This window comes from Ascaphus truei, chromosome 4 (genome assembly GCF_040206685.1).
Source record: "Ascaphus truei isolate aAscTru1 chromosome 4, aAscTru1.hap1, whole genome shotgun sequence".
Taxonomy (NCBI): domain Eukaryota; kingdom Metazoa; phylum Chordata; class Amphibia; order Anura; family Ascaphidae; genus Ascaphus; species Ascaphus truei.
The window spans coordinates 110664607-110687797 of record NC_134486.1 but is presented as its reverse complement, the minus strand read 5'-3'; the positions used below and the strand labels follow the sequence as shown (position 1 = coordinate 110687797).

General features: G+C 43.5%; 1 protein-coding gene across 3 annotated transcripts; it reads right to left on the bottom strand.

Annotated features, from left to right (window-relative positions):
* Positions 1-501: 501 nt before the first annotated feature.
* On the bottom strand, positions 502-22253 carry LGALS8 (galectin 8). Of its 3 annotated transcripts, none has more exons than XM_075596400.1 (10): positions 22097-22253; positions 20141-20201; positions 18075-18163; positions 11771-11981; positions 11272-11391; positions 10302-10358; positions 10177-10203; positions 9316-9404; positions 8570-8735; positions 502-2168 (listed from the first exon to the last, which is right to left on the bottom strand). In XM_075596400.1, the coding sequence occupies exons 2-10, from the start codon at positions 20177-20179 to the stop codon at positions 2019-2021; spliced, it is 948 nt and encodes a 315-aa protein (XP_075452515.1). In that variant the 5' UTR covers positions 20180-20201; positions 22097-22253; the 3' UTR covers positions 502-2018. The 3 variants fall into 3 exon arrangements, with proteins under 3 accessions (XP_075452515.1, XP_075452517.1, XP_075452516.1); XM_075596402.1 differs by having other exon boundaries at positions 10177-10200; XM_075596401.1 differs by lacking the exon at positions 22097-22253 and adding an exon at positions 21892-21995.
* Between the last annotated feature and the right edge of the window lie 938 nt (positions 22254-23191).

The window sequence follows — 23191 nt, the reverse complement described above, 5'->3', positions numbered from 1 at the left end:
GTGATTTGTTGAGTGACAAGAGGAGGAGTTACTGTACATGACGCACAGATTAGGACATGTAGCAACCTCTGCATCTTTGTGTGTTACTTTTGTATCTCAAAAGAATCTGCCTGGTCCGAGGCGATGTAAACTTTTCTTGCTAACAATTTGCGTCAAATGTAGCAAACACTTTCATGCATTTAACTCAAACGCGAGCAGTAAAGGGCGTAATGCTTCAAAACATACTTCTATTTGCACTTTTACATCGATACATCTCCCCCTATGACTTTCTCAAACTATTAAACTCTAAGCACTTACAATGCCGGTATTTTAACGGGGCTTTTATCACTTAATTTGTTTGAATAAAGTACAGGACATATACATATTGCCAAGCCAAGTACTCCGACGTTCTGCATCCTATAATATTTTCGACGACATCCTGGGGATGTGTTGGACTAACCACACTTTAAAAAGTAAAATAGAAAAAAAATATATATATATTACAAACTAAATACAAATATGTAATGTATTCAAATGCTTTAATATTTCAAATTCCACAGGAAATAAAGGCTAAGGCCGCGCTTATAGTGCGGTCACCGGCGACGCCGATAAGAATAGACAGCATAAGAATAGACAGTTTATATGTCGACCAAGAAATTAGGAGGGGGGTGAAGAAATATCATCTATTATCATCCTACACCTAGGGTGGGTGACATTGTAGGAGTAATAAGGAGTGCATATGGATTATGAGATCCAGCTTTAATTCAGTACTGAACTACTCTAGTTTCACTGTTAAGTGGTTGAAGTTTTAAGCTGCTGCAGGGCGCTGTGGATCTATTTAATTTTTTTTTTTAATCATGTGATTTTGTACTCGCAGCTGTGTAGCACATTACGTAGGGTATAAGCTAGGAGAGCAATGCACACAGCCGACAGGAGCCTGACGAAGGAAAGTGATTTTCCGAAACGCGTAGCTTCCTGGTCGGTTGTATGCTGTAGTCTGTGCGCAGAAGGCTTCCGTCGCCACCCCGCACTCTCCAGTTGCTGTCCTGTTGTCGGACGCGACATTAGGAAGACACTGCGCAGGGGATCACCGGACGGCTGTCGGTGCCAGAGCGTATACATATTTGTAAGTGTACATTTGCTTTTTTCAATTCAGAATAAAACGTTTATACCTCTAATTTCCTGACTATAATCTCCTTACTTGGGACTTCGTGGGATGGCCTGTGAGACTGTGGATGTCCCATACTGTTGACGTTAATACCTTCCCTTCCCCCCCCTCTGATTTATTATTATTTTTGGATGATTTAGTGTTATGTCTGTCTATAATAGACTGTATATTTGTGTCCCCTCTGTCTCCTATGTGCTCTCACCACCTCCCCTTTTGCACCCATCTTAGAGGATCAAGAGATTAACCTCTTCAGGTTGAGCAGCCGATTCAACCAAGGGCTAGTAAAATACTATTTTTTTTGTATTTTGAGATTGTTGTTTTCTGCTGTATTCACTTCCCCTTGGTGTATGTGCCTGCATCTTTGGTCGAGACATTGTCTGCTACATTGTTAGGGAGCGCCGTAGTTATTCTCTCTCGTCACGCTGCGGTCGCTGGAAAAATCAAATTGAAGTGACTTCCAGCGATCGCATCAATACATTTGTTTTGGCGCGACGTTTTCGCCGTCGCTATGAGCGCGGCCCAAGGCTGCTGGTTATTTGCAAAGGAGATCTAAAAGAGTAAAATATTTCAATTGTTCAGCAGAGAATGAAACACAGGATGATAGCAGTCATTCCTAGAAAGAATCCGCGAATAGAAAATACTAGGGACTGCCATTTGCTTCAGTTAGCACTACACCAATCAGCCTTATAAATCAAACCAGAACATACTGTATATAGTACCATTAATGAACCTCAGTCTGTGTTCTAGTCTTTACATAGGAATAATTATATAGTTTCCCTTTGATGCTTTAATAGGCTATCATACAGATTAGTGCAGCATTCTTTGTACAAACAAGTGCCTCTTTAAAATCACACACTCGCGCCTTTATGCACTACCAGCTCCTCACATCAAAGAGTCGGATGTCCCCATTGACCGCAACGGTGTTGATCCTGCTCAGGTCTTTAAACCGGTGTTTATACTCCAGCAGATGCGCTCCATTTACAGCAATCTTGTACTGGTGAGGTTCACAATAGATGAGGAGCTGGAAAGAGGCAAAAGATTAAATGAAAAATAGGTCATGATCGGGACATTCTTTAGGCACTAAAGTCACAGATGTCATTGTAGATCCTATGACACCCACACTAAAAAAAAATAGACGTCTTGCCAACAAGAGCTACAGTACATACTGTAATGCACCAGTACAACTCATCAAGGAATAACAATGTTGCAATAAAGTAAATTCTCACAGTTGTTTCTTAAAGCAGCAGCCCCTGTTTTTTCATTGCACTTGAACTGAGGGGCGGCCTGGAACTGAGCCACCGTCCCTTAACTTTCGAGATATTCGAGTTTTGTGTCAGAGTGGCACCAATTGAAAGTTGCAACATTGTCTCCCGATGACATTGCAACTTTGTATCTGCGACCGGAGTGATCCTGACCCCGCAGCCATACTGTGCCTACCAAGCCAGTATTCTTGCCCGGGGAACAAAACTGGTTGTAGCTCAGGAATTGCAGATCATTGACAAGAAACCCCTCCAGTACAAATCATTTGGGGGGGGGGGGGGGGGGAAATAAAAAAAAAAAAAAAATCGAAGAGCGCAGCTTGCGGCTTGAAGTAAAATATAGAAAAAGTTACAAATGCAAAACAAATGTCAATGGAACTTTGCAATTTAGATTCACTCAAATCAAAGTGATTTTCATTTCCATCTTGGAAGAATCAGTGTTTTTTTTTTTACATTACGTATACCTTGAGCTGTTATATTTCTAGAACATGTTTATTTTGGAATGTAAATATGTAATCATTTAAATTCATTGTCTCTTACTTGAAAAAGCCACTCTACTGAATACAGTGAAAATGATTTTCATATTGGTAATATTCATATAAAAAGGTTACATTTATCTACTAATATTTTAGTTTCTTTTAGCCACTCCATGGCAGATGGAAACTAGAGGGATACTCCTCCTAGCTGGGGGTAGGACAAAACTGCACCTTTAGTTATCTTCATATCAAAGCTGAAGGCAAATCCCAAAGTTATCCTGACAAACGCTAGACAAGAGTTGGAAAGAATCAATTGTAACTGGAAACTAGTGGCACATCCAAAAGCAATAAGGGGAGGAAAAAACATGATCTGCAGAGAAAACTGCTGCTTGAAGAACTTTCCTGTCTAACTTGGCATCAGCAGAAGTTTGCAAACCCAAGTGATAATTCTTGGTGAAGATATGCAGTTATGACCGAGCTGGTTTAATGGCTGTTACAACGACCACAACGTAATTTCAGAGACATGTATTGCAAACGTTCGAACAGCGCTGCCGTCATCTGCTTTTACATCAGGTTAAAGTCCTAGGAAGGTATCAGAGGCCGTATTCTATTCTGGTTATAGCGCTTATGAACCGGATGCTAATGGTAGCGTATATAGTGCATATGTAACCAGACTTAAATGGTCCAGCTGCCAGGGGAACCGTCAGAATCCTGACTACAGCAGAGGGAAATCTCTGCATGGGGAGGGCCCATTTAGAAGAACGAAACCCCTGCAGGCAGAGAACGTTTACGGTCCCAGGAGTCACAGCATTTTTCTTTTCATGCCGTGGCACAGGGGACAGTATATCTGGCTACATCGGAATCTTTTGTGTCAACAGCATGCTCCTTTAAACCAGGTTAACATTTAACCTTTTTCTCCGATTCTATAATAAATCTTTTACAGTACGTTACCGATTTCAACGATTTAAAACAGTATCTGATCATACAAGAGCTTTTAAAATCTGTATTTCATCTAGAGGAAAAATTGAAGGATCTGGGTGGTAAACAGGGCTCCGAGATAATTAAGCTTGGAATGAGGGGGGGGGGGGGGGAGAGGGGGAGGGGGTGGGTGCTCCATAGATGATGGTCTACGGACAATTTTACCAGGTCTGTGAACCAAACCCAGCCAGGCCAATGAGGGGCTATGACATTTGCTTTCGTCCTCTTGATTTTCTTTATAACCTCTCGTAGCATGGAGAAAGGGGGAAATATGTATGCCAGTGAGAAATCCCTTACTATCGACATTACATCTATGAGTTACGCTTGATAATCCAATCTGTGTGGCAAAGTGGAAGGAAGTTTGCAATTCTTCACCGTGGCCATTAGGTCTGTAACAGGGCACCCCCATCCGAGCACAATCTGGTGAAAGATTTGTGGGTTGAGCACCTACTCTCCTACACTTACATTGTTTCGGCTCAGAAAATCATCTTCTTTGCTGGAGACTCAAAATATATCTTGGAACATTTTATTATCCTCAAATCCTTTCCCAAGACCCGACTACTTGTCCCTCCCTTGCTAGAGGATTTGCATTACTTAAGGACATTGTCTGCTAGTACTTTCAAGTGATCTCCTTTTAGTTTGTTGGATTGCTTTTTTTCCAAGAACCTACTGACAGACTAAACAATTTAATTTCTCATCTGTTGGCAGGAAAATCTTCCCTTTTTCTATGTCGAAATCCACACTTGGGAAGCAGATTTAGTCTTGTTCCCAAATGGCTTTTTTTCTTGCTCATTAGCCAGTCGTAATCTGATTTGCTGAACCATCTTCAAAAAGGTCTGAAGCTTCCTTTCCCTACTACCAAAATATCGGTATGGGAAAATGTCAATACCTTTATTATTGACTAGCTGATATACCCGGTGTTGCCCGGGATGTATTTTAAAGTAGCTGGTGGGACACCTGGCGGCAATGCGGGGGCCTGGCGGTACTGCGGGGGGGAAGGGGGTAGCTGGCTGGACGCCTGGCAGCAATGCGGGTGGCCCGTCGGTACAGCTGGCGGCGGTACTGGAGTGGCGGTGCTTGGGGGTGGGTAGCAGAGACTTGAAATGGAAGTAATGATTGCCTACGCAAAATCGTAGTAACTTTAAATGATTGATTTAAAAGCTAACATGAAGGTACAGTATGAATCATTCAGATCTATGGATGTGCACACACACACACACCTCTCTACTAAATCGGATGACTGGGTTTAGGGACTCCATTTGAAATGACATATGTTGAGAAATTTGATTGCCTTCAGATCCAGTACTGCTCGAAAGCCTTCCGTCAGTTTGGGAACAAGAAAAGTAATTAAGTAAATCCACTATTTCACTTGTGGTTATGGACTTGGTTCTATTGCAGTATTTTTCAGCAATGCTCGAATGGCATAGAAAAAAAAAATAGTTGTGTACAGTATGCTGAGCACGCGCATTATAAGTGAAACTTTTGTGTTTTGTCACAGAAATGGTATTTGTGATGGTGATGTTTTTAATTGTGAACAGAAAAAACACCCAGCACTCTGGTGGTAAAATATACAGCAACTATGCACAAAGAAGGGATTGAATAAGTAAATAAAATGTAATCACAACCCGATGACAGCGTCTCAACCTTTGATGAACCTCTCTCCTTGGTTCTTGTAGACGACAGTAATGGAAAACTCAGGGTGCACAGGTCATCGGTGGGTACATAAAAAAGGAAGGAAACACAAAAATAGTGCAATCCTGTATAAACACAGAGTAAGGGGTAGGAAGGTGGACTCCCCAAAAATGCACACAATTCTGATAGAATATACAAGCCTTGAACCCCAGAATCAGGGCTGATGCCTTGATATCAAATCAGCTTGTCAAGGTGCTTAGAGTGGCGACAGACGTCCAACAGATGTACCGGCGTGATGTCACACCTCCGGATCGCGATCACCAGACTTTGACTACGCATTTCGCAAACAATGCTTCATCATGAGTCAGTTAACCGACTCCTGACAAAGCATTATTTGTAAAAAGCAAAACGCGTAGAGTCGAAGTCTGCGATCGCGATCCGGAGGTGTGACGTCATAACGCTGGGACGTCTGTTGGAACACAGGGCTGACACACGGAAGTAGAAGGACGATAGGAACACGAGGACTGTATGCGCACCAGCCCCCATTGCGAGAACACCTAGGACCGCAGCGCCTTGAACTCCCACCACCGGAGAGAGAATCCAGCACTTTGTCGTACGTTGCCCTGTGTGAGGGTAAATATGTGAGTTTGCATTATCAAGCTTGTTGTATGTGTATTAATATAATTTTAATCCTCTACACTATCCTGTTCCTACTTTTTTGGTGAGAATTGCTGTGAAGCTGTTTGCCACTCCAAGCACCTTGACGAGCTGATTATATCAATGCATCATCCCTGATTCTGGGGTTCAAGGCCTGTATATTCAGAATCTCAGAATTGTGAGTGTGCATTTTTGGGGAGTCCACCTTCCTACCCCTTACTCTGTGTTCATACAGGATTGCACTATTTTTGTCTTTCCTTCCTTTTTTATGTACCCACCAATGACTTGTGCTCCCTGAGTTTTCCATTAATTATGTTTTTAATTCACTGAAAGAGATGAGTATAATGTAGTTTTTTTTGTTTTGAAATGTCCATACTATCACTTGGGATACATGATATAATTGACTCAGAACAACATGTAAATGCAGTTACTCTCAAAAGTGAGAGACCTCTCCGCATGTGCTGGCAGAGGTGGCCGCCTCTGCCCACGTATAGCTGCCTCTGCGCATTTGTGAAAAGGTGCCGGCTGCCTCTGCGCATGCTTCTACGGTGCTGGGCGTCTCTGCACATGCACGAATGACCCCGGGCACTACTGTACATGCGCGGATAGCAACAGATAGTACTGCGCATGCGCAGAAGGTGCCGGGAACTACTGCACATAAAGTGCTGGGCTCTACTGTGCATGTGCGGACGTCGCTGCTTCTGCGCAGGCGCAGGGACCAGTATTTAAGCCAGTCATTTGGAGTACACAGCAACTGCCGCTTTTGCGCATGCGCGGCAAGCACTAGTGCCAATACACATTTTCGTTCCCAGTGAAGGAGATTTTGCCTTATGAAATTGTAGTGGCTGCTAGCAAATAAGTTTCTCTTCAAAAAGGCCTTGGCTCTCTCTGGCTGGCAGAGTAATCTTGACTTCTTGGGATTTCTACAAATCCAGCAAATTCCAGAGAGTATGCCTTAGTGATAGTTTAAATTGCCCACATCTGTAGTTGGCTGGGCGCAACGATCTTGGAATGACCCTAATCTGCCACCCAATAGGGTTGTTTCCAAGATCGGGGCCAGCTGTATTTCAGGAACTTTGTATCTTGATGAGGAAATGGCTGGTATGAGACATACAGTATTATCTCGACTGTGGTTGACTGGACAATGGATTACTAAAAAAGGTCTACCTGGCGAGAGTTTCAATTATAAGTAGCATGTCTGGGGCGTGACGAGGAGCAGCTCCTGAGAGGCTGGGAGTAACAGGGCTCAGCTGAGAGTGCAGGAGGCGTGGCAAGAAATCCCAGGCTGAGCGGGGGGCAGAGGCAGGCATGGCGCGCGTGTTACAAGTGCCAGGGATAGATGCGCGCTCTGTAACGCCGGCGTGAGAATTAAGATGGCGGCCGCAGCGTGAGTAGCAGGAAGTGCCGCGCGCCGGCAGGGGTAGCGATGAGAGGCAGAGGCAGCAGCAGCATTACTAGTAGTAGGTAAGGAGGGGTCACGTCGCAGGGGACGTGGCCCCCGATTCCTTACACCACGTTAAAGAAACCTGGGTCTTCTAGTATTTCGCCTTCTTTTGAAGAAAGATGCTTGATGAGGATTTCATTAAGTCCAAGAATTGAGTTATCTGGGAACGTGTAGTTTTAGCATTCTCTACATAACTTCTTAGTGTCAGTGGCTCCTATTTTAGTGTCACAGACCTCACAGTGCATGGATTTAGGTGCAGTCTCTAGGCCAGACTACAGAGCCACACCGATTCACAACAGGGATGGTAAGGAAGGCACTTACCCCTTTGCTCCAAATATAAGCTTCAATGCAGGAGAAAGAACTAGGTCTGATGTCATCCCCAGTCAACTGAAATGCTCCTTGCTTTCCACCGCCTCCGCGTTGCAGATAATCAAAACCGTAAGGCTACGCTTATAGTGCCGGCGACGCGACGGTCAGGCGACGGTCGCTGGAAAATCAAATAGAGATGACTTCCAGCGATCGCGACCAATCCAGTGTTCACGTGAACAGTCAGCGGAGCACTCGATGCTCACAAGCCGACCGAAGCAGGACCGGGAATAGGCCTGAGGTGGCCCTCCTCAGGCAATAGATGTTACATCTCTGAAGCCCTTTAGATCGAGACATACAGGTAACACCACACTACCACAGCTAATACTCTCAAGCACAGCTCCGGGTAACATTGGGATTAGTCCCTCCTGAAAAAAGAAGATGACACAAAGCAAAAACGGTCCCTTGTTGTAGCTTAGCGAGAAAAAGACCTTCCAGCACAGCAAGACAAAATACAGTAACAGACCAAAGAGGAAGACAAGCTTTTTAAAGATCAGGTTTTGTCCAACCCTCAGTTAGGAGTATCCCAATAGTTTCAGACTGCCTTGCAGAAACACAGAAAACTGTTCAACAAAAATTGTACTTGCCAAAGATCAAAATTGCAACTTACTTCAAAGTACATTTCTGGGTTGAAAGGGAAGTGAAGTTGTTGCTTTTCTTCTTCACCCCAGCTATCAAACAGGTAAGTGTTCCTGATGAACACTTTTTGCTTCATTCGTGGGTTCAGATGTAATGCAATGTCCTTTGAGTCACTCGGCTTAAGGTCAATAGTAAAGCTGTCCAAAGTGAAGAGGAAAACAAAATGGTAAAATTTAAAACAATAATTATTAACTTATGGAGAATGTACACACACACACACACACACACACACACACACACACACACACACACACTGAAGATTTATTGGTTATGTGATCATGTATAAACAAGAGACAGAGAACCCCAATGCTACACCCAACATGACAAATCATATAGTTAAATACTTATCTGTTCTCTCATAACGGAGGGTCCCCTAGTTAAATTCTTTGGCCAAAGTATTTGTAAGCTTGGAAACCACGTCAAGGTGTGCCCCCTTTTTTCGGCAGGTCCTAACACTGTCTTTTTTTTCTTCTTATGGGGAATGTGGACCCGTATTCACAGTTATGTGCGCGGTAAGCCACACGCGGGACACTAGAATTGTTCAGTGAATAAGGCTCAAAAGAGCAAATGAAACTGCTGTGTTCTGTTTATATTTTTAGCGGCAATATGTTACTGGTCCCATATGCAGTAAGAGTTAAAAGTAGCAATTCAAGGTCCGGTCCGTGATATTATTGACCATTTCCCAGACATTTACCACAATTTGAGATAGAAATTCACCTTTTTGCATTTTTGTTCACTTCGCCTTTAATAACAATAGTCCTTCCAGGGCCAAGTGCAGTAGTGAGGTTTCCTGCGTAAGGCATCGCCTAACAAGACAAAACAGGAGATATAAAATATAAATATAAACAATTCCATGTGAAACATGTCATTCATTATGACTTTGCAATGAAGTGTAATATATATATTCCAAATGTACTGCTTACTGTCCACTAGATTCACTAAAGCAAAATACAACAAAGCTTTTTTTATGCTGTATGCAAGTAGTTCATAAGATTTAGAAAGGCCTATCTTTTACCGAATAAAAGTGCTGAGAATTGTTAACAGGGTTTCAGTCCCGTGTCTATTTGAGGGGAACCAAACAGTTGGTGAATAATGCAGATACAATTAGGCACAGCTTTCCATCAAGCAAAATGACAATACTGCATACAGTAATTAAAATGGAAAAATAAAGGTTTATAGGCATAAACTAAGGCTGCAATGGGTGATTAATCCATCTTGATTTGAGGATTATTAATTTATGTTGCAACATTTGCTGCATTGCACAGAGTGTATGCACTGCAGACCCGTTATGAATGAATCTATTCATATTTTGTTCTGAAGACAACCCTGGCCTAAGCATCACAATGTTGGCTTCTAGATGCAATTACAAAATGGGAATTGCATTCCTAGAACTATACTTTGCTTGCTGATGCCGTGTTATCTGGGTCTCTGGAGAAAGCTACAGTCTGATAAAAATACCTGTGTTTGAGCAGGTTAGTACTTTATAGTGCATATTAGTGCAGAGGGATTTAGCATATAGAAAACTCATTCACACAGAATTTTAACAATTGTGTCATTAGTATAGAACAAGATACTTACAAACTCCAAACTCCCTTCTGACTCCTCCTATTATAAATGAAAACAGATACACATTAGTACAAATGGCAAGTTAATTATAATAAAAAAAAGTGTGCATTTTTATAGTTCTAATTGAAATAACTTACCCGATTCCCATTCAGGGAGCTCATTGCAAGGGACACTGGTTGGGAACCCTGCAGGGTCTATACAAAGAGAAGATGCTCAGTGTCCAGTAGTCACAGTTTAAAATAACTGAACTTCAGTGCACACCTTTAAATAAGGACGCTACGTTCGCAGCATAATAAAGCTGGCTTTATTCAACATGATATCGACTTTGCAATACAAATATAAAAAAAAAACTAAACAATGACAGTGGAAAGTGTGTTCCTGGTGTTCCATCAAAAGCCCATAATGATTGTCACTCCAGAACAGTGTTTCCCAACTCCAGTCCTCAGGGAACCCCACCAGGGCAGGTCTTAAGGATATCCCTGCTTCCAGCACAGGTGGGTCAATCAGAGGCTCAGTCATTTTGACTGAGCCACCTGTGCTGGAGCAGGGATATCCTTAAGACCTGTCCTGTTGGGGTTCCCTGAGGACTGGAGTTGGGAAACTGCTCCAGAACATGGTAACAAAGTTCTCTACATATAGTGGCAGTCATTGTGATAACATAGCTCAATAGTCCGCCATTGATAAGGATCCCATTGGGGATCAAAATGTCGATTACTTATTACAATAAGCTTTTCTTTTGAGCATCCCTGCATATTGTGGTATGATTTTTAACATACAGTACATGAGATTATATGCATAGGAGATATATATTTTGCAAACACTCCCATAAAATCTATATTCAGTTGTCAACCTTCCCATCTTTACTTCCCAATCTTATTTCCCAAGAGATTTATGCAGTTGATATAGAATGGACTCTTGCAACCAAGATCCTATTTTTGGCTCGCTCTGTATTGACATCACAAGGAGCACAGTTCCTTTGAATAAATCTCATTTAAATACATTGCTGGCCCCTCAGGCAACCAATAAGTTAAGACATTTTGCATCAATGTTAACCATTGAAAACACAAAGACAAATTATTAATGAAACCCTTATCCAGATTCACTTACTGCGTGAGATACAAAGCCAATTGTCTGAATCTTCACCTTGCCAGATATGCCCAGAGTATCAACTTTTCCAAGGTTAATTTTATGTTTGTAGACAAGCAAGTGTTTGCCATTTGAAGACACCTGAACGGAAGACATTGTTATACATTTGATTGAGAATTACAACCATACAATATCTGGTTTTACACAACTACAACAGGAGTTCTGTAATGACGATGCAAAATACTCCTTGAGAGGAAGAAAACAGAAAAAAAAAAAAATGAATATTAAATAGGAAAAAGAAAGGGGAAAAAAAAACCAACAACAAAAAACAACACACAATTGACAAAGTCTAAGACGGGTCCACAAACCTGCCTTCACCCCTAATTGCTTCCACTGCAGCCAGGGATTCTGGGTAATGACATGCAAATAAGCACCAATGGTGTGACACCTTTTACTTCCTGTGCATTCCAACTTGTTTTTCTTGGCAATTTGTGCATCAAACGGGTAATTCAGAACTCACCTGAAACTTATCAGGCAAGACCAGAAATATGACTTCAAATGGCTTTCCTTTTGTGAACGGCATATGGTATGTTATCTCTTCCCAGTCCCACTTTTCGTCCTGCAAAGTATTGCAGACGATGCACCCTGAACCTTTGAACCGAGGATTGAAGTGAAATGCCACATCAGCCCGAGGGTGCACGCTGCTCCCACACTGGAAGTCCACCTGAAACCTGAAACCAAAAGATTTTAGCACAGCCAATACAATGAGATAGTGTTTACAAAAATGAGGTCATGCTCACGGAAAGCTAACAGCATTCAAGTTGAATAGTCCCAAAATGTGTTGCAAGAAAGGGGGAAGAAAGGGAAAAACAAAAACTAAAAAATAGATCAGTTTCACACATTTACTTTTATGTTGTAAGCTTTTTAGTGAGTGGAAGGCCATTTATCAGGTACGTTTTGTTTTCTCAGTGTAAATAACCAGTAATACACCCAACACCAGGCTATTAGGAGGGCATAACCATTTCAAACCCAGCTTACAGGGGAAACACATTCACTCGCCACACTCCCTGCACTCAGTGTGCTCCTCTGCCTAGGTAGATCCGACCCACCATCTCTCTCACCCAAATAATAGGTGTTCATGGCCAGCCCCCCTCACTACGGCAAGAAGCACCTCCTCCCTGCTGTGCTGAATACCAAATCCACGTATTTCAGGCAAAATCTGCACTCACCAGAACCGTCTCCAGGTATCCTGTCTCTGGAATGAACTTCAAAATGGTGCAACAAGCAGAAAAATAAATGGACTCGCTGCTCCGCTTTACATTGAAAAAAAAAAAGCTGTGTGTGCTGTGCACGCGCCTAGTAAGTGAAACTTCTTTGACTTTTGTTACAGAAATTGTATTTGTGTTGGTGATGTTTTAATTAAAAATCAAAATACAATTTCATTGACAAAACGCAAATAAATTTGACTTATAACGCGCGTGCTCGGCACACATCCCCTGTATTAGCTATTTGCACTAAGTGTGAATTCCTTGTGTGTATGTGTGTCAGACAGTGTATGTGTGTATGTGTGTCAGTCAGTGTGTGTGTATGTGTGTCAGTCAGTGTGTGTGTATGTGTGTCAGTCAGTGTGTGTGTGTGTATGTGTGTCAGTCAGTGTGTGTGTGTGTGTGTATGTGTGTCAGTCAGTGTGTGTGTGTGTGTATGTGTGTCAGTCAGTGTGTGTGTGTGTGTGTGTATGTGTGTCAGTCAGTGTGTGTGTGTGTGTGTGTATGTGTGTCAGTCAGTGTGTGTGTGTGTGTGTGTATGTGTGTCAGTCAGTGTGTGTGTGTGTGTATGTGTGTGTCAGTCAGTGTGTGTGTGTGTGTGTGTGTCAGTCAGTGTGTGTATGTGTGTCAGTGTGTGTATGTGTGTCAGTCAGTGTGTGTATGTGTCAGTCAGTGTGTGTATGTGTGTCAGTCAGTGTGTGTATGTGTGTCAGTCAGTGTGTGTATGTGTGTCAGTCAGTGTGTGTATGTGTGTCAGTCAGTGTGTGTATGTGTGTCAGTCAGTGTGTGTATGTGTGTCAGTCAGTGTGTGTATGTGTGTCAGTCAGTGTGTGTATGTGTGTCAGTCAGTGTGTGTATGTGTGTCAGTGTGTGTATGTGTGTCAGTCAGTGTGTGTATGTGTGTCAGTCAGTGTGTGTATGTGTGTGTGTCAGTCAGTGTGTGTATGTGTGTATGTGTGTCAGTCAGTGTGTGTGTGTGTGTGTGTGTGTGTGTGTATGTGTGTCAGTCAGTGTGTGTGTGTGTGTGTGTGTGTGTGTCAGTTAGTGTGTGTGTGTATGTGTGTCAGTCAGTGTGTGTGTGTATGTGTGTCAGTCAGTCAGTGTGTGTGTGTGTGTGTGTATGTGTGTCAGTCAGTGTGTGTGTGTGTGTGTGTGTGTGTGTCAGTTAGTGTGTGTGTGTATGTGTGTCAGTCAGTGTGTGTGTGTGTGTATGTGTGTCAGTCAGTGTGTGTGTGTGTGTGTGTGTATGTGTGTCAGTCAGTGTGTGTGTGTATATGTGTGTCAGTGTGTGTGTGTGTGTATATGTGTGTCAGTCAGTGTATATGTGTGTCAGTCAGTGTGTGTGTGTGTGTGTGTGTGTGTGTATGTGTGTCAGTCAGTGTGTGTGTGTGTGTGTGTGTATGTGTGTCAGTGTGTGTGTGTGTATGTGTGTCAGTCAGTGTGTGTGTGTATGTGTGTCAGTCAGTGTGTGTGTGTGTGTGTGTATGTGTGTCAGTCAGTGTGTGTGTGTGTGTGTGTATGTGTGTCAGTCAGTGTGTGTGTGTGTGTGTATGTGTGTCAGTCAGTGTGTGTGTGTGTGTGTGTGTGTGTGTGTGTGTATGTGTGTCAGTCTGTGTGTATGTATGTGTGTCAGTCAGTGTGTGTATGTGTGTCAGTCAGTGTGTGTATGTGTGTCAGTCAGTGTGTGTATGTGTGTCAGTCAGTGTGTATATGTGTGTCAGTCAGTGTGTGTATGTGTGTCAGTCAGTGTGTGTATGTGTGTCAGTCAGTGTGTGTATGTGTGTCAGTCTGTTGCTAGGATACGGCAGGTGCTGGGTAGACAATTACCCTCTATTGGATATAGAGGGCAGGGTATTTGCCTACAGTGCACAGATTTCAGGGCAGCTCCCTCTTTGCACATGAACACTGACAGGAGAGGGTCTCCTGGGTGGGGACAGTGACAGGAGAGGGTCCCCTGGGTGGGGACAGTGACAGGGGAGGGACCCCTGGGTGGGGACAGTGACAGGTGAGGAGGGACCCCTGGGCGGGGACAGTGACAAGAGAGGGTCCCCTGGACCCTGTGCCTCATACATCTGTCCTTAAGCCCAGGTCACAGTCCTGAGCCAGCCCTGGCTTTCTATCCCCCCATTACTCTCTGCCTGAGGTCCCGTCCCAGGGGTGGTTGCACTCATTGTCTCACAAGTGAACCTGCCTCCATACAGGAGACTGGGGACCCGGAAGTGTGTGTTCAGCAAGAACCACAAGTACCACAATGCACTGGGGGGGCTGGAACCCGGAAGTGGGGGTCTCAGCCTGACATGCGCCCATTCGCTGCACCCCGATATGTGACCCTTTCCCCTGCCCCCCGCTCGGACATTATTGGGGGTCTCCCTCACCTAACGGGGGCGCGCATGGCTCCTCCTCGCAGCTGCTGCTGCCGCCGCCGCCCTCTCCTGGCCTGAGGGACCCGGCGGTCACATCTGCGCATGCGCCTCAACCTGAGGGACCCGGCGGTCACATCTGCGCATGCGCCTCAACCTGAGGGACCCGGCGGTCACATCTGCACATGCGCCTCAACCTGAGGGACCCGGCGGTCACATCTGCGCATGCGCCTCAACCTGAGGGACCCGGCGGTCACATCTGCGCATGCGCCTCAACCTGAGGGACCCGGCGGTCACATCTGCACATGCGCCTCAACCTGAGGGACCCGGCGGTCAAATCTGCGCATGCGCCTCAACCTCCCATGTCTGTGCGGACATGTGGGGAGAATGGCTGCCGTTAGGAGCGGCGCCGAATATGTTAGTGTGGGGTGAGCGGCAGCCATTAGGAGCGGCACCGGCGGCTATCACCGCCGCTGCCGCATGTGAGAGCAGGCGTGTGGGGGAAGCGAGGGGGGGAGCCATGACGTCACTTCCGTTTTATATTTCATCTCCCATCTCCCCAGTTTTGCCCCATCAGAAGTAGGTGCCACTAAAGAAGTTTCACTTCAAAAAATCAAATCACGGTTAGTGGTCCTTGAGGACTGGAGTTGGGAACGTCTGGCCTAGTGTATATGAAGCACAGCAGGAAAAAGGGGCTGAAAAGGGGCAGAAAAACCAAGGACAGGAGGATCTGGCTTGGAACATATTGAACGCGGCATAGAAATACAGTGAGCTACACGCTCTATTTTCTTACAGTATGTGGAGTTAGAAAACTGAGAAAGCACTCAGCCATGCGAAGATTGCTTGGCCATATTATACTTTACCAAATGTTTAATAGTATTTTCTTATTTACAATTAGCGTTGACTTAAAAAAAAAAAAAGAAGGATCGTTGCACCAATAATTACATTGCAATCTTTAACTTGTTCATTAATTACCTTGAAGTTGGCATAGAGAGCAAAGTCTCCATCTTTACTACCTTACACAATTTTTATTGTCATCAGAAAAGTCAGAGCAAGAACTAATTTGGATAGACTGGAAACTTGGGCAGGTAAATGGCAGATGAGGTTTAATACAGATAAATGTATGTTTATAAATTTGGGAAACAAGAAAAAACAGGCAATTTACTAATTAAATGGTGCAAAAATAGGTAATCCTTGGAGAAGGATCTGCTCTTTATTCCCTCCTCCTCATCCCTCCGTCTCCTCTCCTTGCTGTCCCTCATACCCGCTCTCTTTGCACACCCTGCCTTACTGTGTCTGCTCCTCTGTGCATACTACACTCCCTCATCGCCTATTCATCTCATCCCCTTCCTTGCTGTCTCCCCCGACATTAAAATCCCTTCCCCAGTGTTACCCGTGTGAGTGAGAGGCCACTCAATGTATCACACAAGGGGAAGTATGTAAAGTGATGAGAAAAAGGTTTGTGAACCGCTATTGTAATTATGGAAATTCCATAATAAGACTGTTTTTGATTCAAATAGGTTTTCTTAAATATTCAATAAAAGGTTTATATTAACCCATTCCATGTCTTTAGAAACAAATGGAAATATGAATTAGAGTAATTAAGAGTCAGTGTTTGTGCAAGAGTAAATGAAACCCTGTTTTTATCAGCTAAATTAAAATGGGATAATTAGAATCTGGCGTTTAAATAATTAAGTAGATCTTAAGGTGCGTGTTTGGGAGGCCCCACCATACTGCATATAAAGATCAGAAACTTTGCGAGTTTGGTCTTCACCATACAGGTGTGTTGAAACACATCATGCCACGATCAAACTAAATCTCTCAGGGCCTCAGAAAGGCAGATATTGATGTTCATCAGTCTAGAAAGGAATACAAAACCATTTCTAAGGATTTGGGGCTCAACCATTCCACTGTCAGACAGCAGATGGTCTACAAATAGAGAATATAAACTATTATCGGACACAGAGTCTCTGTGCCAAAGAGCTTAATATCCATATAACTTTGGCACCTGATGCAGAGAGATTATTATTACCTTGCACCCCAAAACTGGAACAACCTACCGGAGACTCTCACATCCTCCACCAGTTTAAATTCTTTCAAAACCAAGGCTGTCTCACATTTTAACCTGGTCTGTAACATAAGCCTATAATATACATCTTCTCTAACTGTGCATGCAATGTATTGTATATAATGTATACCCTGTTCATTTATGTAACTGTATTTGTAACCATGTATTATTTGTCATATTAACTATGCCCAGGACATACTTGGAAACGAGAGGTAACTCTCAATGGATTACTTCCTGGTAAAACATTTGATAAATAAATAAATTATTTCATATAGCGCTTTTCTCCCTAATGGGACAGCACATAGGAATTTTCCAGATACAGTCCCACCTGCCCAAGAGCTGATACCAGGATTTGAACCAGGTTCCCCTGCTTCAAATTCAGTGTTGTTTTCAGAGTCAGCGCCTTTACTCACTGAACCGCCCCTTCATGGAGATAAAGTGACTTGCCCAAGGAGGACGGACACCGGGATTCAAAATGGCTTCACCTACTTCCAAATGACCACTGACCTGCTCCTTCACATGTTCTGTTTTCAAGAACATTTTAGTGAATACATTTAGTACCTAAACATTACAGACTAAGGGGCCTATGCAGAGAGCAGCGAATTTTAAAATTGGCGAATTTATTAAAAAGTAGCTTTTTTTGGAGAGTTTTATTCTCCATATGCAGAAAAGTGCGAATTCTGCTATGTTTAACATGCGTGTGGCGAGTTTAAATTGGCGAGATGCGCGCTTCAGAAACGTGTAAAAACAAATTCGCGCCTTTTTTTTCCCTTTGCAATGGCCGCGAGCGGCAGCTTCTTGCCAGTTTTTTCTGGCGAGGCAAAAAGGAGACAATCGCGCCATTTTATTGGCGCGAACAGCCGCTAGATGCCGTTCGCGCCTCTCTGCATACGGATATTTTTAAAACTGGCGAGATTGAGGTTCTCGCCAGCCGCGAGGCGAGTTTTACAAATAGAAAAGAAAAATTGGCGCGTTTTTCGGAACTCGCCATTTTCTGCTGCTTTCTGCGCGATTTTCTCCAAAAAATGGCGAATTTCGAAATAGCGCTGCTCTCTGCATAGGCCCCCAAATATTTCAATAGCTTTATAACGGAGCTATACAGTAGTAGTAATGGTTTAAATTTGTCATTACCGGTCTGAATCCTGCGCCACAGTCCCATGAATCACCACCATGTCTCCAGGTTCCAGGCCTCCCAGGATCGTCCCCACATACGGAACAGTCTGGGAGAAAAACAGGTTATAATTATGTAAATCAGACACTTCAGAAAAAGGTTCTGTCATTTATTTACCCATTGGGTTCAAGACTAAGGCTACGGTCCAGTGCGTTCTGTAGCACGCGCGCCCGGCGGTGGGGCAGCGCTTCACCGCAGATCGCGGTCCTGAGAGGGAGAGTTTGTGAAGAGAGGGGGCATGGCGGGGGTTTTGCGAGGGCGTGGCCATGACCTCACACAGCTGGTTCGCCCTCATTGGCTGAACCGCCGGTGGGGGCGTGGCCACGCCTCCGTCGCAAGTTCCACGTACATTTTTTTTGTATGTGTGAAAACTTGCAGTACAGCGCGGCTGCTAAATGCGTGCCGACGCATGTACTGGGCCCGGATAGATTGGGGGGCGGTGCTTTTGTGCAGAAAACGCACTGGGACCGCAGCCTAATGTTTCCTGGCCTTGCAGCAAGCAGACTTAACCGCAAACTACACACGTTCTGGGTATTATTATTATGGGCATAATAATAATAATTTGATTTTAATTTCCAATACCGCAACACAGAATTAGTAACAGAGGTAAGAGTGGTGTTACCTATGGTGTTTTTTTTTTTTTTTTTTTACTAGGTATGAAGCAGGGGGTCTCCGGAGCTGAACCACATTGATTTGTGCTCCAGTAGGGGACCCAATATAGCAGTTTAAAAGGTCCTACGTCCCAATAGAAAGCTGTGACGTTATCCCTTGCGGCTTCTTATTGGCCTGCGTGATACAGGAGCTTTAAACTGCACAGAGATAACAGCAGCACCTTCTCAGGTAAGAAATATCTGTGGAAGCAGGGGGTCCACTCAGCTGACATTAACATGGTTCAGCTCCAGTGACCCCCTGCCCCAAAAGATTTTTTGTTTCTTTTAAAATGGTAGTGGTTTTTTAAATAGTTGCCCTTAAGTGGGTTTTCTAATTCAGCACTTCCATACAGCAGCAGTTCAGGTTTAATTTTTTTTATGTAGGAAGGGGGGTCATTCCTGCTCAACCTTAATATCCATCATTAAATAATTGTAGTGGCGGTGCAATGGGAAGAAACCGATATATTTCCAAAAAAGGTGTTCGAGAGATGATCACCAAAAAAGATTCCCAGTTAAGTTGCACTCAGCCTATTGTTTATTTTTCCTTATAATTAAACAGTAGGTGTCTTAAGACACCTACTGTTTAATAAGGAAAAATAAACAATAGGCTGAGTGCAACTTAACTGGGAATCTTTTTTGGTGATCATCTCTCGAACACCTTTTTTGGAAATATATTAATTTTTTTTATTACAGAATTCAAGCAGGGGGTCCCTGGAGACTAACCGTGTTGATTTCAGCTCCGTGGATCACCAGGGAGGGGGGGTGGGGGGTCGGTATCTCTGCAAGTTTAAAGGTCCTGGTCATGCGAGCCAATATGAGGCTGCAACGGATGACGTCACAGATTCCTATTGACCTGCGCGACATTTAAACGCTGCTATCATGTTAGGCACACAGGTTCCCTGCCTGCAAAGATGCCGGCTTCCCTACGGAGGTTAATATCTTGGGAAACAGGGGGTCCCTGGAGCTGAAATTAACAGTTCCGCTCCGGGGACCCCTGCTTCAATCCTGAAATAAAATTAAAAAAAAAAAATGAACCCTGCGTTGCAGCTTTAACTTAGGCTGTACCAGCTGTGTAATTCTTTTGCAGAGTGGGCCGCCTTCTGTAGCCGTGGTAATCCAACGACAAATGACGCCGCATTGCCATGGCAATGTGAGGTCATGACGCTGCCGGAGGGCTGATCGTCAAGGCAAGTCCCCTTTTCTTTTTACAAGGGGGAGGGGGTGCCCCGGTGCCAGCAAGCCGCATTGGGACTCGCAAGGCCGGCCCTATCCTGAACAATACCAATTGTTAACAAAGTTGGGTCAACCAAAAGTACTACAAAATGCAGAGTATTTGCTGTTTTCTGACATTAATTAGGATAGATGGAAACAATTACCGGGTCCAGAATGGTTCTCTGAAGTTCTGTCTCTGACATCTTTCTTGTTTACAAAGTTCTACTACAAAAAAAAAGGAAAGAAAAGTCAGCAAAGCAATAAATATCGATTAAAATAACTCCAGTTCACCTATAGCTCCCACCCTTTCCTATTGTGTACCCCAACTTCAGTTAAAGCCCCGTTCCTAACTTATAACGTAGTTGCAATACCTCTGCTATTTTGCATATTTAAGAATATTTGTATTCTCTGAACCAAATAATAAAATATTAAAAAGGCATAATAACCAACCTCCAAATGGAACAACCAACAGGTACGCAACATGCATTCAAGTCCGATTTCACAGATCACTAAAGCTACTGCAACAAAAGCAACAGTGGCACTTGGCGACTTTCACATGTATTATAGAGAGCAGTTTAAGGCTGTATAAACCACTGCAGCTCTGACATAAGTAGTATTATGTTTTAGTTGTGTAGCACCAACATATTCCACAGCACAGTACAATGTGGGAGGGAGGACAATAACTGTGTAATAAAGAGTGTACACAGAAGTTAGAGACAAACAGACAATAGGAAGGAGGTCCCTGCTCCAAGGAGCTTACAATCTAAAAAAAGGTGGGGAGTGGCGACACACGGCATAGCACAAAGCATGGGCCTACATTTTTACAAAATGTTACTTCGCCCGTCAGGAATTCCAACATGGAGACATTACGCAACTTAATGTTGGGTAGACAGGACTGTCCACCAAGGGATGACACCATGACCAGCGGTCATCATGTGACGATAGTGTGATAACAGGGTGGGAGGGTGTGTGTGGGTGTGTGTGGGTGTGTGTGGGTGTGGTGGGGGTGTGGTGTGGGGGGGGAAGGGACTAATCACAGTACTTCGTCTTTCATTTACACCCCAGAATATCATCACACTTATTTTACACCCGCAGAGTACCACAACTTTTTAATTGACAGACTAATGGGTCCACTTTCTACTTTTTAGGAAGCCTCTCTGTTTACTTTCCATATAAATAAATATATACGCACAGTATCGCTACTTTTTAATCCAGTTCGGCCTTGAACGGGATAGGGATAACTGCCCAGTTATAAAACACAACATGACTCAAGCTAACAAATCCCCTATAACATCACGACACAACACGACTGCCTTCCCAACTCAATGTATGACAAAATAATGGCTCACATGGCATCATTCACAGCATCATTCACAGTAATGTTACCATACAAAATGACAAATCTATACATAACTGATCTCATACAGTGACATGATAAGTCAACACAACCATGGATGGGAGTGGTGACAAAGCATAACTGTGATCACACTATCATACTCTGATCACACATGACATCATAACGCAACATATGTGATCACAGGGCATGGCATCAGATTCAACATAGCTATGGCGAAACAATGACATTATACCTCAACACAGCTACTCACACACAATGACATCATGAGGTCTATTTATTAGAACAAAAGTTGTACAATTCTGGGGCAAAATAATTGCTCCACTTGTAGCAAAGAAAAAAAATCCTATTGATTTTAATAGGATTCTTTTATTATATACAGTATATCAGGTTTTGTGACTCCCAATTTCACGCATTTAACCAATAGTGACATCATAACACCCCATACCAGGGATTACACAACATGAGGTCATACCCAATGACATAACCTGTGACCACACACGTCAACATACTGTATCTCTGATCACATACATCATACATAGCACACAGCCGTAGGCATACCAATCTCACATAGACGCCAAGACATTGGGACGACAAGGGTCCGGAATCACGACATGTTGCGTCACAGTGTCGTTGTCAACAGCTTCCCGGGCCATTACGTCACACGACAAGCCCCGCGACATTGATACCCATACAGTACATACGGAGCACAGCTGCAGCGCCGGCACATCACAGCTACCCTGCGCGCCCCTCCAACCCCTCTCACCTCCAGTACGCAAGCACCAGCAGACTCGCGAACAACCCGCTGTCTCTGATCCCGGAAGAAGGGATAGAGCCCAGCGTGACAGGTCACGCGCACTGCTCCCACTCCGGACTGTGATTGGCTCGCCCCCTGCCCCTTACGTCATAATGAGTTCTAGAACCGACCTCTCACGTCTCAGTGTTCTGTAAGAGTCCCTCCCTGGGAATCAGGGGCTGATAGTGTGACACAAGGAGAAAGTGACGTCACATAGGGATGCTGGAGGGTTTATGGTAATAGCTAGGGTCTGGTGGGGAGTTAACCATTATTTATTTACACACCTGGATATAACTTTTTTTTATTTATTTTTTTTGCACATAAAGAGAAATTGGCTTCTGCCCAGCTAGAATAAATGGGGGGTGCAAACAGGGATAAAACGATAATGAAACAAAGAAGAAAAGGATCCCTGTGTCTTCATGCACTCCACCTCCTTTGTGTTACTGGAAAGAGATGGTAATTCACCTCCACTAGTTGAAAATAATATTTATTACAAGCTACCGGTAGGAACAAAAGTGCTATTCGATTTAGGTTTTAATCATACTGTTTTCTTTTGTTTCTAGATTGTAATAAATATTATTTTCAACTAGTGGAGGTGGATTACCATCTCTTTCCAGTATACTTGTTCAACACAAAGGAGGTGGAGTGCATGAAAGCTCTGGGATCCTTATCTTTTTTGGGTCATTACATTTTTTTTATATATAAAACTAGAAAATGATGTATTATTTTATTAAACAAATAGCCTCACAAATAAATAGGGCTCAAGATCTCCCAGTTGCAAAACCAGTGTACTACTGATGCAAATTCAGGCCCTATATTTAACAAAGAAAGATTCCAGTTTAGATCAATGGATATTTGCCTTTAATAAATGTGATACTGTTTATTTCCCTGGTTATGCAGCTCGGTGAACTTGATAAATGTCAATTTATGTGTTATATAAAAGAACACAACACTAAACAAAATGTGGTGGGAGGGTAACAGGATGTCCATGCTGCAAAATGTGTCCAAAATTACCAGCTTCATTTTATGACATCATGCCATTGCTTATATACATCTGGTACTGTT